At 40.9% G+C, this 15000-nt stretch overlaps 1 protein-coding gene and 1 long non-coding RNA gene across 6 annotated transcripts in view; one reads left to right on the forward strand and one right to left on the reverse strand.

Moving 5' to 3' along the window:
* Nucleotides 1-8684, forward strand: part of LOC107317510 — a 160573-nt gene extending 151889 nt beyond the window's left edge. For both annotated transcript variants that reach the window (XR_004308133.1, XR_004308134.1), the window contains 3 exons: nt 1841-2073; nt 5852-5960; nt 7252-8684. This is a non-coding gene — a long non-coding RNA (uncharacterized LOC107317510). The remainder of the gene's footprint in view (nt 1-1840; nt 2074-5851; nt 5961-7251) is intronic.
* LMO4 (LIM domain only 4) overlaps nt 8454-15000 on the reverse strand; it is a 41991-nt gene continuing 35444 nt past the window's right edge. For all 4 annotated transcript variants that reach the window (XM_032446135.1, XM_032446134.1, XM_032446133.1 and 1 more), the window contains 3 exons: nt 13854-13950; nt 13346-13501; nt 8454-9222 (listed from right to left, as the gene is read on the reverse strand). In XM_032446135.1, the coding sequence (XP_032302026.1) occupies nt 9214-9222; nt 13346-13501; nt 13854-13950 (262 nt within the window). In that variant the 3' untranslated portion in view covers nt 8454-9213. The remainder of the gene's footprint in view (nt 9223-13345; nt 13502-13853; nt 13951-15000) is intronic.

The raw sequence follows: 15000 nt of genomic DNA on the forward strand, positions 1-15000 counted from the left end.
AAATGACACTGATGTTTAAATACTACCTTCTCAGTGCTGGTCTGGGGTTGTACAGAAATACTTTCTGCCAAAGGTCTCACTTGTGTGTGAGGTGGGTGCTCGCTCTCCTGCAACCTGCAGGCCAGTGCTTGCCACGCTGCCCTATTGCTGGTGAGTAACCACGGTGCTCCAGTGGACGACCATGTGTTCTCACTGAGCCCCGCTGGATTGTGCAGTAATTAAAAAGTAATGAATCCTATTTAAATGTAGGGCATTCTGTCCTAACCCTCTGAGCACCTGTGGGTGCAAGCATCTTGCTTTCTGAGGCTGCTCCTCGCTCTGTGTGCATGCACCAGCTTCATCAAAAGGACACGGGAAATGCCAGCACCAGGTATCATGAATTTCTTTTTGTTAGAAAATATGTCACTGATCGGTCCAGGGATGGCAAAAATTAATAGTAATGAACTAATTACCGTACCGGCTGCCTACAAAGAGGGGTCCTGTAGGCAGGCTCCTTCTGCCCATTTGCCTGCTGGTAAAACCACCACTCTAGAAAACATAAAACACAACATTTTTTTTTTCCTTTGTAAACATCTATCAGCATCACCTTTCCATGGCCCACAGCACCGACTCTGCTTAGCTTTTAAGTCCTCAAAATCCAGCCAGAAACTCCCCTAGCACATTGTAACACGTTTTACAGCTCGAGTGGGGCAAAACAGCCGTCTGTTGACACTGCTGGCTGCCCCGTCCACAGCCCCGGCGGGAAGACCAGGCCGGCTGCCTGCCCCTGTGGCTGCCAGCCCTTTGAAAAGCCAGCCCACTTCCCTGATTGATTCACTTTTTAATGAACAGGGGAAGCCTGTGAACTTAAACCCTGACACCTCCACCTCCCTCCCATCCTACCCATCCCTCCAGCAATGGCTCGATTATATTTCAAGTTATTATGGGATTAATACAGCTGCCCCGGGTGCCTCTTTCCCCTGAACTTCATCAATAAAAGCTGTGTACTGCTCTTACTCTGGCTGGTCCAGCTTCTGCCTGGATCTCCGCACTGCCTGTGATGCCTCATAAGGCTCTATCATATCAGCCCTTCAGTGCTGCCAACACTGCTGCTGGGTAAGGCCTGCTCGTGTCACGGCCCCACATAAGCTGTGCATATTAAAGAGGATGTCTTGATCTTTGCTGTGTACTGCATCAGCTCTGTAAGTGGGCAGCACGTACTTAGCACTAACAGATAATAATAAGATTATCCATAAGAAAAAAAATGCCAGTGTCATCTTGCTTGGAAACCATCACAGCTATGAAAAATCTTCTACACAGGCACACCTTCATTAGAAAGAAAGGGAATAGGGGAGGAAAGATCTGGGCCCAGCAGAACCCAGTTTTTCCACCATAGCACTCCCTGATACAGTACAAGTTTTAGGCTTACTTTTGGTGTTGGTGTTACGGTTTTCCTTCCCCTCAAGAATCTTATTTTCTAAGAATGTCATTAAAAGTGTAATTAACCGGCTTACTCTTAGAAAAGTCTGCAGTTGTCTACAAAGGAGATGCCACACAAGCTGCCACCTTCAACTGTGTTGCATTAGGAAGTTATGCTCTTGTTTACAACTGTGCATCAATTCCACAATATATTTAGTTTTGGTACAAGTTACATATAAAATTCACACTGAGCTTAATGTTGCAGCAAATAACACATACAGTAAGTGAGTAGGATTTATCACTGGCTGTAATGTCACAGTACATATTCTAAATATATACGGTGAGTGATATATGCACATGCACATGCAAACAAAATGGAAATATATTTAGTTTAAGAAGTGATGAATTGTGTTTGCTTTCATTCCTCTCATTTTGCATGTAGGAGAATGGAGATCGAGCACATCCACAGTAGCAGCGCCTGGTCGGGTTCTCCAGGACGCTGGGGAAGGAGCAGCTCAGTGCTGCCCACAGGGTGTCCCTCCGGGGGAGGGCACACAGTGTGGCCGTGCAATGTGCACAGAGCTGGTGGCACTCGCTGGATTTTCCCAGAAGACAAACAGCACCGGTCCAGATCAAACACCTCCCAGGAGAAGTTCAGACTTCTTTGTTAGAGAAGTAAGTGGCAATCTTCCCCTCACGATTCTTCTTTTCTTTTTCCTTTTTCTTTTGGCTTCTCTTGTAAATACAGAGGCCAGAAGGCCGGGCTTAAAGAATTCACTTACAAATTTGCAGTATCATTTTGAACTATCGTGGTTAAACAGAAAATAGAAAAATCAGTTCAGCATCCTGTTTGGATGTAATTAAAGGTATAATCTGTTCCATTTGAGTACTTCAATGCTTACCCTTCTTAAAAAAGCAAATAAGAGTAGTAGCTAATTTGTGATGCTTTTTTTCCAAACCATCTGAAAGGACCAACTGATGAAGCAAGAATAATAATTTTTAAATGTGGCATAAGCACAAAAATATCAACTGCAGCTTTCAAATCATTGCTGCAGATCCTGAGCCTGATGAGAGCTCAATAACAAGGGGTATGAGCTTTATGGCAAAACACTGAAGTCTTCCACTATTTCCTATCAGCATCTTGATATGGCTGATATAATTACCTATCAAATACATCAGTGGAATGAATATCAGAGGATATAAAAAAAAAAACCACGTAAGTCGGATGCATATCAGCACAGTCTTTTAGGGGCTGTTTGATCTCAAGGATTTTTGTAAGAATAAAAGACCAATATGGCATTCATTGCCCTTTGTTTTCTATAAGCAGTGATGATTTTACAGCACAATAAAATTAGACTATTACTGGCTGGCTTATGAGTTCTAGCTGGATCTTTTTCCTCCTCCTGGACATTTCTTCACTGCTTCTCAAAGAAATTGAAATCAGGTGTAAAGTTAATACCTGTCCTGTTCGTTTATTCTTCTGTAAGTGTAAGGGAAATGGTTGATCACAGCCTGAACCTCTGATTAATCATCTGAGGCAAGCAATGAGTCAGCTGTGGGAGCACAGGTGAAGGTAATTCAGGTGTGCTCCCAGAAAGGGTAGAGCTTGACTCCACCTCTCCCAGATCCCATTTAAAGGCAGACCACCACTAAGGCAGCATCTCTTTCTGGAGGTTGCTCCTTTGTGGATTTCTTGCGATGAGCCTTGGCATTGGTGAGTACCTATCTTGTTTGACATTGGTGAGCACCTATCTTGAAGGCCTCGGAGTTGGGGAGTCCTTTTCTTTAGTTACCTGTTACACTCTTTCTATTTATTTCCAACCATATTTGTACTATTCTAACTGTACATCATACTTGTATTATTTCAACTGTACAATGCCATACTTTTACTATTTCCACCATACAGTAAGCAATCAAAATTTCCCCAAATCACAGGGCAGTCTCTTGCCTTTTGAGCATGAATATAGGCCCTGTTCTCTCTGTTTAGTTTAACAAAACAACTGGCAGAAGTTCAATGGAACTGATGATTATTCTGAGAGGTTACAGCAAACCGCTGATGTTGTTAGCAAAAGGCTCGCATGTAAGATTCCCTAAGAGGAAAAGTGCATGGATATTTCAAAATGTAATTAACAGTGAATTCCAACAATGTGAAAAAGAAGCAGTGGCTGTACCAGCTGCAGAGGAACCTGGCTGCATGACATGGGCACTTTGGCAGCTGCAGCTCCCTTAAAAGCAACAAGGGACAGGGCCAGCAGTAGTGGTGATGCTAAGGGACATTGGGGCTGGCCCCATCCATGCAGGTGCCTTGTGTCTTGCTGCCTTTGCTATTGAGCATTGTTAAATATATAGAAGTGACCAAGCGAAACGCTTTTTATTCTTTTCTTAACCATTAAGAAAAGCCAGAATTTCAAACTCAATTTTTGTCAGCTTAGGTGTGTTTCTAACAAGGCAGGAAGTAGACTTATACTAATGAAATGACTGTCTAAACACAGGAGCAAAGGGTACAGAGTAGCACAGTGCTCTGGGAGACCTGTTTAACCAAGGGTGTGCATGCCTTGCTTCTAAAACCCCTGCCTCATTGCACGGCCTGTACTGCAGTGCTGGAGATCCCAAGGTAGCTTTCTTCCAGCCCGCCCTGCCTGGCACAGCCTCAGCTTCCCTTCACTACAGTTCTGCAGCTTGCTGTTCTTCACGCAGTAGCAATGAGAAGCTCTATTTAATAATATAACAATAAAAAATGCAGCCCTCATAGTGCCAGGCCCTGGCTCACCCTTTAGCAGAGGCCAGAGGCAAGCAGGGATGGGGGAGCACCATGTGACATTAAGACAGGCAAGGGCAAAACGCACAGCTATTGGATCCTGAACTCATCGAGCCGAACAGCCTCCCTGCACACCAAGAGTGTTTTTGTGGATGTAACTAAAGGAAACACAACAACAGAACCCGGCTTGTTAAAAAATACCCACGGAGGGGGAGAGAAAAAATAGAAATCCTCAACACAGCCTTGTCTGTCTCCAGCAAACAGAGCTTTTTTCAAGCCCTGGGCTCAGGCGTGGGCCCAAGCCCCTGTGGGTGGTGAGTTACTGGCTGACAGCCTTGCTGGCTGCACAGAGGCAGAAGCACAGTCCTCTCCCTGCCCTCAATGCCGATTGCCCCACATCCCTCATGCCTGCCTGCTGCCACCCAGCACAGGAGCCCCATGAATGGCACATGGCTGTGTGACCGGACCAGCCCTCAAGGAACATCTCTGAGACACCGGCAAAACAAGTAACAAGCAGCGCTTATCTCATGCATGCCACAGGTGTGATGTCATCCCCTCTGGCGAAGCAATGAGGATGTCTACAGCCTCCGCCGTGCAAAAATGCAGGAATTGAAGTTAATGCCCCTCAGACTTTGTTAAAATATGGTGATAATTAAGAAATATAATTACCACTACGAAGTTAATGCCTCTCTGAGTTCTTACAAACAACTTTTTAATTTGCACTGAGCCTTTACACTGCAGACGCGCAGTCACCCGGCTGTGGGGCCGGCAGTGCTGCAGTCCACGGCCCACCTGGAGGGCAGGCGTGCAGAGGAGCCCTGTCAGACACACGCTGCGTTCTATTAAGGAAAAAAAAAAAAAAAAGAAAAGAAAAAAGGAAGAAACTTACGAGGTAATTGATTGCTTTCTTCTACCCTTTTATTAGTTGTTATTAAGGAGCTACAGTAGCCCTGTTTACACATCTCCAACAAGTCAGGACCTGCAGCACGTTATTGACTTGCGGCCCACAACGCTCAGCCCATACTCCACAGCAGTGATCTGCAGTGCAACACGGCCCTGCATGAAGCGCACATCCCTGCTCACGCGGGGCAGGAGCAGAGGTAACGCTGCAGGCCCAGGGCTCAGCCCTGACTTGCTGCTGCCCTGGGCACACTCTGCAAACAGGACGTGGGGCCCAGGTGGGGACACAAGGAGCCCACTGCTGCTCACAGCTCACGGACGGAACCGAGAGCTCCTCGCTGCTTAACATGCAAGCAAAGCGCTGCCAATCTAAAATGGCTGATCAGTAATACTTTAATTGCAGTTTCATAGAAACAAATTGCTATTTAATTGCAATGAGCTCTTCTGTGACTTCGCCGGACTGACAACAGGCATACACCTGGTACTGAAAAGCAACAACAAAGGCTCCCCGGTACTTCATATACCGCAGGCACAGGAAGTGAAACCGGTCCTGGATCGCGTCTCACACTGAAGAAACACAATACTTTGAAGGTATTTGACATACGTGTCCCGAGCTCAATTTCAATTATTTCAACAGAGCTGTTCAGAACACAGGTACTTGCACAAGGTCTGACACCTGATACCAGCCAAAGAATTTAGTACAAAAAATTAAATTAAAACCATCTTTTGAAATGCTTGGTAGCAACTCATACTATGGTAGTATCTGATTTCTTTTCTTTATTACATTTCTCCTAGAATGAGATGACGCCAATTTTATCCGTGTTAACTAACAGGGAGAAAGGGAGACAAACTCAGTGTGGTTAATATTCTGAAGATGTGACTTAATTTCATATGCTTCATTCTGGTAAGACATTCTCATTTTACATTTCGTAAGATACTGCATAACCTGTTAAAATATTTAAAGATAAATCATGTAGGACTGAAAAGACAGTATCTTGTTGCAAACAGAATTTGGTTTGGAAAGGCTTAATGTCCCACTGCCTGCCAGGATGCGTAAATCTCATAACTAGACAGCTGGATAGGTAAAAACATTAAACCCATTTAGAGGGCAATCTTTTTACAAAATTGTTTCATTAATAAGAGTGACAATTTATATGATTGAGACGCTTAGATGCAGCATAGAAAGAGGCTTTTATCCAGGTTCACTAGGATGATTTCAGATTAGTAATATTTCCTTTGATTTTTTTAACAGCATTCATTTTTGAAAGTGAGGGAAGCTCTTACTGATTATTTGTATGACTTTTCAGCAGCACTAAATGCAGGGGGTGTATTTCAGACTCAGCGTAGCAAATGCATGTGATAAAAGGTGAACAAGTACACGTTTCCTTTTACAGATCTCCTAAAAAAAAATTGATTTTTCACATAAGGACAAATCTAAGCGTTTCCAGTAGCCTTCCCCCCAGCGTCCCCATTAGAGCCTGTTTTATTGTCTGAAATGCCTCTGGTTTCAAGGAAGTGTTTTACCTAAAGGAAGAATACTACTTAAATATGTTCTATTGTATATTCATAGCTCCATTAGTCCTCCTCCAATTTAGCACATCAAAGCAAAGGCTTCATCACTTGCGTGTGGATTATGCTAACATGAGTGACATTTGTAATCTTATAGGTCTGCAACTTAAGAAATGCTTTTAAAGTAAGCTATTAAAAAGGTAGCTGCGCTTTACAAACGAGTCATATAATAGTTTATTTAAAGCCGTTAATGAACTTCAACCTCTACATTGCTAAATGCTATACTACATTACTTACTAGAAGTTATTAGGAATCTTCTTAGCACTTCTGGGTTACGCTGGACAACCGAAAATCTGTACATGTTAGATTTAACTGTGGTACCTTGAGTGCTAATACTGGAATAATATAAAGGATGCCTACAGACACGCTAATGCTTGAATTCCACATTCATGTGATTTTGAGAGCTTTTTCAAAGGCGTTCCAGCCACACAGTTTGCAAGACCCCCACCTAAAGGCTGCAGTGCAAGACCAAAAAGCTTAGAAATTTGTTTTAAAAAATACGTAAGTGCATTTAATTAAAAAATCATACATGGCATCAGTAGTTTTATCACTTGATATGATATGTAAGTATTTCATCTCTACTGTCTGTTACCGTATGTTGTATCTTTTTCTTTTCTCTGCAACAGTCCCATTTTTGCCCAGGCAGTGAAGTGCTAAAGGAAGAAACCCAACAGACCTCAGCACACTGGGCCGAGAAGTAGAATCCAAAACAAAATAGATCTATCTGCTATTGGTTGTTGAGACAGACAAATCTACGCATCTGCTTTTTATACATCAGTGTCACAACAACAGTAAGTGAAGCTCATTCCATAACCAAACAAGCTGCACCTTCTTGAAAATGGAATTTAAAAACATAATCACACTGTATTTCAAATGCATTATTCTCAGGTAAGAGTCAAACAGCCGGTAATGCTTATTTGCTATGAGTTGCAGCAGAGGCACCTTCTAAGGTCCCTGCAGTTCCCTGGCTGAGGGCATACAACACAGTCACGGATTCATGTAACCTTTCTTGCTACAGATATGAAAAATGAGGAGGTTGTCCTGCACAGACTTGAGGGGAAAGGCCCACTAAACAAAGCTGCCCTCTTCCTAAGCTTACAGAAAGTTCTCTCACTCTGGAGGGTGTTGGTTTTTTGTTTCCTTCCAGAGAGCAGACTGTAGCTGCCACCAGTTTGTTCTCAGAAGTAGCCCAGGAATTGCATTTTTCCATCCTTAAGATTATCAGTTTTATAAGTTTCTTGCACAGCAAACTCAACTTTACTTTGTTCAGATCAGAACAGCTATTGGACGCCCTTTTTATCAGCACCCATTTCTAGCACTCCACATAAGGTATGCACCTGCTGTTGCTTTTATTTCTGTTATTATTTCTGGATCTCTTAAAGCATGTTCATACACACTAATGCTTGCACACTCACAGACACACACATACCTCCAACACAGGCAGTTTTGCAGGAAGGAGCAGGACAGAGAGAGACCACAGTACCTACAACGTGTACCACACTTCACCGCAATCTGGACTGTTGTGTATTTGTTGTTACCGGAAGCAAGAATCTCAATGGAAACTAAAGATCATTTTGAAGCAGCATCTCCCCGCATCTACACCAAAATTAACATGGTAGTTTATCAGGTTCTTTACTGGCATAAGATGAAACAAAAAAGAAAACCCACCAAAAACCTCCAAACCAGAACCTTATTTTTAAAGGAAACTGACAATTAAGGTAATGACTTTGTTTCAGAGCAATATCTGGAATGTAGCTTTGTTGTTTCTTTTCCTTTTTTTTTTTTTAAGAAAAACCAGCAACATTTCTAAAACCCAAACTCCATTCAGTGGTTTTCGTTTGACTTTTTATTATTTAAATACACCATACTAGAGCAAATGTCTCTGAAAATATCACAAATAAAAGATTTTTCTTCATTCAGCAAATTAGAAGTAGGTGAAAATTTCTACACAGTAGCTGCTATGAGCCTGACTTGGTTTTTTTTTTCCTTTTTCTCCTTTTGTTTTTTTTTTTTTGCCATGGGAAGTAGCAACATTAGGACAAAAACACTTACATGCATACATACATTGTATTTTACAGAGATACAATAAAAGTGTTTGTGATAGAATATCACAAAAGCCACATCTTTCCTTTATCTCATGTTCAGTTTGATTGAAACACATTTCCTTACAACACTTAAATATACAAAGAGCAAATAGAATGTTGTTAAGGTAAAACACAGGGTACAAACTGGCCAGTGCCCTGCTAATTGTTAATGAGGGTAGAAAGCAGATTTCAATGCTTCTTTTAATTAGCTTCATTAGTCATCTTCCCCACCCGCCCCCCCAAAGATGTCCTCCGGTGGATCTTTTTTCATTTTCTCTACAGTCTCCCATTAGCCCAGGTTCATGGAGTCCTTAATGTTCATATTCAGTCATTTTAATACACCAATAAATGTGGGAAGGGCAATCAAGAATAAAGAAGGTGCAATGGCATGGAGCTGGCACTGATGCTAGCTACAAAGGTGACTTGTCTACTTGGAGACATGGGATCCATCTGTGATGAACAAAATTTGAGATGAAGGCACGCATTCTGCAATACTCTGACCTTTTAGCAGACCTGCAAGAAATAAAAATGGGTATCTTAGCTACAATACTAGATTTGAGATAGGAAACTACAACATGACTGCTTTTGTCTTTTCCTTATTCACTAATCTCTTTTTTATTAGATTACTTTCCAACTGTGACTTGATTAAGGCTTTCTACACTATCCATTCATCGTGCTAATGTTTCAACTTCAAATAGCAAAAAGCAAGCATTTTCTGCAGTATCACTACTAAGAAAAGCAGACAGTAAAGAATAAAGAGAGACGACAACAATAAATAAGTGTACTTTCTGGTAGCAAACCGTACGGTGAATAAGGTGGCTTTTCTGGGCCCCTTTTTAAAAGGGAAGAAACATTATGCCATGCCTTTGAAGAAGCTGGTAATACGATCTTATAATTGGAAGAAATAGCGTGTAAAGCAAATAAGAAGTACAGCCAATATCCTCCCAAGGCAACTTTGGTTAATATGCTGCATTGCACAAGAGCTAAATATAGATATTTCAGGATTTTTCCCCCCCATTTGAAATTCCTCATCTGGTGTGTTAGTTAATGTTACATAAACATTTTAATATATGAAGTCAAACATGTGCTCTCACACTGGTGTTAATGAATTGTGATAATTAAAAGTGTCTAAGTCGATAAAAATCTAAACTTTCCGGGACAAAATAGAAATGATCATTCATAGTCTTCAAATACAATCTGTTTGCAATTACCAAAATGAAATAATATATATGAGAATTTTATGGTTTTTAAATGACATTTTGTGCTTCCCAGGAAGTTCTTTTTCCACCCTTTCTCTAAGTTACTAAAAGCCTGAGGTCTATTAGTAACTGCAACCCCCCACTTTCAAGCTAATTAAAGTAGTAGAGGCTTGGAGGTTTAATTCCCCAGAGCTGAAGCTCAGTGTGAGAAAGGTAATTTGTCTGTCCAGAACAAAGATTAGGGAGCAGCCAGCAAGCATATTTAATAAATGAGCATCAAATATCTTCTACTATGGACACAGACAACACCAATTATGTAACTACAAGGGAATTGTTGAGTGATATGTAAACTAGAAGATTTTTCAGATCTTCTCCGAGAGATGTAATCTAACTCATACTTTATTTAAAAGTATAGGAGCTGAGGACAAGCGTTTGCTATGAACACTGCCAGCCAGAGGAGAATTTACACTTATAGTAGGTGGTAAGACTGTTGGCAAACAAGAGATGCTGCAGGAATGCTGCCACTGTCAAAAGTGCAGAGACAGCTCTCTGTGGAGGACAATACGACCCCAGCAAATAAAATGGCCCCCAGGACATCAGCGCTGAGGACTCTGCGTTGTGCTGGCAAGCAGCACCAAACTGAGGTGAAACAGTGTTGTGCTGTTTAGATTTTTCAAGTAAGTGATGAGAAATTACAGTTTCCATGTGTGGATCAAATTGGGGAGGCAAAAGGCAGGAACAGCAAACATTACTGCTTCACCTCCTTAAAAAGAAAACAAAGCACTGAAAGTTAGGCCGTGCAACCTCTTCTGCCTGCACCCGTCACCAATAAATATATGGCTTACAAGGTAACCTGAAGACACTGCTAAGTTCCTAACTGTCACCTTCACAAACACAGCAAAAATGTGCTTTACTGCAAGAAGTACGTCTCAATCTCTTCAGCTTAATGAAAAAAACACCACCCTGTGATTATTCTGCTGTGTCTATAATCTCTAGTGGCAGAATAACCTGGAGACTGATTGATCTTTAATGTTTAATAAAGAGGATCTGTTACAGCCAACTCTGTCATAGTGGAAGAACGTTTTTAATTACTGGCCCTAAACCATGCAGCTTTCTGGAAAACATCTGTGATGTTTACATCTTCAGATTGTTAAAAAGCTAACACACAAAACACAATCTTTGTCACCTGCCCCTGCAGCTTCCATAACTGCAGACACCTGACAAACCTATGAATTACCAACTTGTCTCCTCGACTGTAATTCAGTTTACTGAAATTCAGACACTCCACAGTTCCCCTTGGAAAACCGGTAGGGGAACTTGGACCATTTCCTAGAGAGATTACATTATAAAAACAAAACAACCCTATCATCCCTCTCTCCAGTCTTCCCCAATACCTCTTTGCCTCATCCTCGACTGTAGCAACATGGTAAATAGTGACAGAACTAATAAAATCCTGTTCTCAGTATCATCTCTGCATTACTTTCTACCAGGAGGCTTCAGCTGTGAGCTCTGCAGGCCCAGCCCCACTTAACCGCTTTTCCACGTTCTACGTTCCTCACCATGTCTGCTGCTTTTATTTTAACTAAATCATTTTTGTGTTTTACTAACGCATAGTAAGAAACTGATAAAACTAAACGGCAATTCAGACACCTATTTGAAGTAACATTAAACTTTACATTCGCAGCAGACGAGTGGATAAACCACTCGCTCAGAATGGTAAAGCTTTTACTGCAGTGTATAAAGATGAATGGTTTTACCCTGTATTTTAAAATGGGACACCCACAAACATTCATCTAACAGAGCGACCGTTAGCTACGCTGTATTACAGGTTTGTGTCATTAAAATTCACAACAGTATAAATCTATGAATCTTTAACTGTATTTGTACTTCCTCGAGAAGAGGCCACACGTTTTCCTCCAATCTTCATTATCTTAATTCTGCCCAACTATATGGGACTTTTATACTCAACTCTCCCATCACCTCAATCAGCAAATTAGGCAAATAAAGAAGTCCTCGTCTCATTTTGATGTAATGAGGTTCACTGCATAAGGCCCGAAAGTATGCTTAAAATAAATCAGCTCATTTTTGCACAGAAATAAAAAGCAAACATGGATTTTGAACTGCAGCAACAAAACAAGAAAAACACAGGTCTTAAAAAGCCAGTTTGTGTTTTCTTGTGTCAATTTCTCCACTAAGGGAAAGCACTACCCGTTATTTTGCAGGGTACAGAACAGGTAAGCTGAATATTTGTCCCAGGTTTTTTTATCTTCCAGATTCCTATTTGCGAATAAATGTTATTTTTTGTGATCCTTACAGACATTAATGAAGTTCCTATTGTAAATCTATAAAGAATTACCAACTGAAGTGTGCACTTTTTGTTTCATTGCAATAACTCAGTGCTGTGTGATTGCCTGGGTTAATGATGAAAAAGTCAAATATACTATCAGAGCTGATGGAAAAATCTATCACCAATCTGAAATTAAAATTCATCTGTGGTCAATAAGATTTAATATCCATGCAAGTGGCGCTGTAAAGAGTAAATGAATCAATGTCATCAATACATAATCAGTATGAAATATGATGTGAATAAAATTATGTGCAAGAGTCATACATTCACTCTTTTCTGGACCAGGGTGGAATGAACAGTCTCTTAACTCAAGGTTGACAGTAATTGTTACAAATTAGGCACAGCAGTTATCAAAATGCACTCACTTGCATAGCTTTAGGACTTATTAAGGAGATTAAAATAGATCTAAAACTATCTCGTTTCAGAGTTACGGGACAACTGTTGATCAGTATTTTTTTTTCTTCTTCTCTATATGATCCATGCAGTCATTATTTACTCATTTAGGTACAAACCAAGAGCCATCAGCCACAGAAATGCACCATCTCCAACTGAGCTATTTGTTGTTATGGAGTGATAAGAAAACAGCACTTTTGGTTTTTAGATCTGAGTTATGGCATGGAAAACAGACAAGGAAATACTTCTGAGAGAGCACCCCAACATTCCTCCCCAACTGCAGCCTTACACTGCTTTAGCTCAGGAATCTTCCCTTCACAAAACGTTTATTTCCATATTAAAGGATGTAATTTTCCTCCCACGGAAACCTGCTCTCTTGTAGCCCTTAATTTCAAGACTGTAAAATAAAATGCTCCTCTTTGTTAAGTTTATGTTAACGTCTGCTCTCCACTCCACTTTGTACGTGAAGAGTTCAACAGCTGTACAGATACACATGCCCAAACCAAAATAAACTGACTCATTCTATATGTCATACTTAAAGGTTAGCATTTCCTCCCCATCCCCCATGCCTATGTTACTTAAGTTCGGTTACTTAATGGTCTCACTGCAAGGGTGGGAAATATCCACAATGAAACTGAAAATAAATTGATCTTCATTTAGCTCTAATAAAGCTTATTAGTAATTGTGAAGTATTCACCTTCTGGTCTGGCAGTAGTGGGTTACTCTGAAGTGAATTCAAATGGCCATTGATGAGAGCTGTAGGTCTATCATGTTCACAAAATAAACTGCCATTGATGTAGTGAAACCGATCTCCCGGGACCAGGCGATTCCGGCAGGTAGAGCATGTAAAACACTGAGAAAGGAAAGAGACAGCAAGTGAAACTACAGCACAAATTAAGTATGCCGCAGGTTTGAAAATTACACTTCAGAGACTGTGAGCACAGATGAGATATGAAGCTGCTTGGTTTCTAGCATCTCCGAACACGGCATTAGCCTTACCTGTTGGGACCACGCGGTTCATAACTCAAGTATAGTTTTACCGATTATGAGGGAACGAAGCTGCACACTGAGGGCAGCCTCATAACACATACTGCTATCTCTAGCTGCTGCTTCGCACTTCATTCATAAGCAGATGCAGATTTTTACACTACAGAAGCATGGCGGTTCTAATCGGCTAATAAAAAAATATATGGAAAGCCTCTCACCTTCAGATGATAGACATTGCCCTGCGCCCTCATGACCAGCTCACTAGCAGGAATGGACTGTCCGCAGGCACTGCAAGCACCACTATTTCCAAATAACCTGAAACAGAGGTGATGATCATGAATAATTTAACACACAAGAGGCTCTGAGCATTTTTGCGCATCACTGCAATGGTTTATTACACAACTGTTTTAGACTTCTGACCCCTGTCTTCCAACTTGCTTACACGCTGTAATATGAAAAAGCGTAGTTTTGTCTAACAACTGGTAGCTTCACCCCACCTTGGATGTGGTTACACAGGATTTAATCAGAAATATTGACTTACACCTCTAGAAACACAAACAATTCTGTACTACACGCATTTTATCAGATTACCGGGTTCATCATAAAAAAAAAAAAAGATACAATTCATGACTGGAGTTTAAATGCATTGTGTCCTTGAAATTATATGAAGAACTCTTTTGTACTTTAATCATATCTTGAGATATGAGTCATCAAAAGGGTTAAGAGGATTTGATTGTATATCTAAGAAGACATCATGCTCAGTGTATTGAAACTCCAGTAAACCTCCATCAGTGCAGAGTTTCCATTAGAAACTCTCTGCTATCCAGGTTGATATATAATGTGTATGGGTTAACCTTTTCAATCATGGTGTCAACACTTTAGATTTGCCTCTGCTCATCTCTTTCATCCTAACCTTCTCTCTCTCTTGATAATGAAATGCTTGCTCCAACTTCCCTCTATCTGCTCCTGAGTCCACAATTTAGATTACTTCATCTCTGCTAGCAACAAACTGAATGAAATTTCGATTTGAGCAGAAAGTAATTTACCGGGATCTGGACCCATTTGTCATCATATCTCTCTGGGTGTTTGCTGTATCACTGCAGTTTTCCTATGCAATCAAATGAGACCACAACATCTGCCATTGGGTTGGGGGGGCACAGGCAGCGGGGGGAGGGGGGGAGTAGGCAGAAGAGCGGTGAAGAAAAATATATACATAATTCTTCAAATCCATTTAAAGGCACAACACATCGATTCAAAATATAATACAATAATGATTATTGAGTTCTACTTTTCCTGACCGCATTAGCTAGAATTAGAAAAGCTTTATTTGCTTTCCGTGCGTCTCTCTAACATACACAAATATTT

The sequence above is a fragment of the Coturnix japonica genome, chromosome 8, assembly GCF_001577835.2.
Source record: "Coturnix japonica isolate 7356 chromosome 8, Coturnix japonica 2.1, whole genome shotgun sequence".
Classification (NCBI taxonomy): Eukaryota; Metazoa; Chordata; class Aves; order Galliformes; family Phasianidae; genus Coturnix; species Coturnix japonica.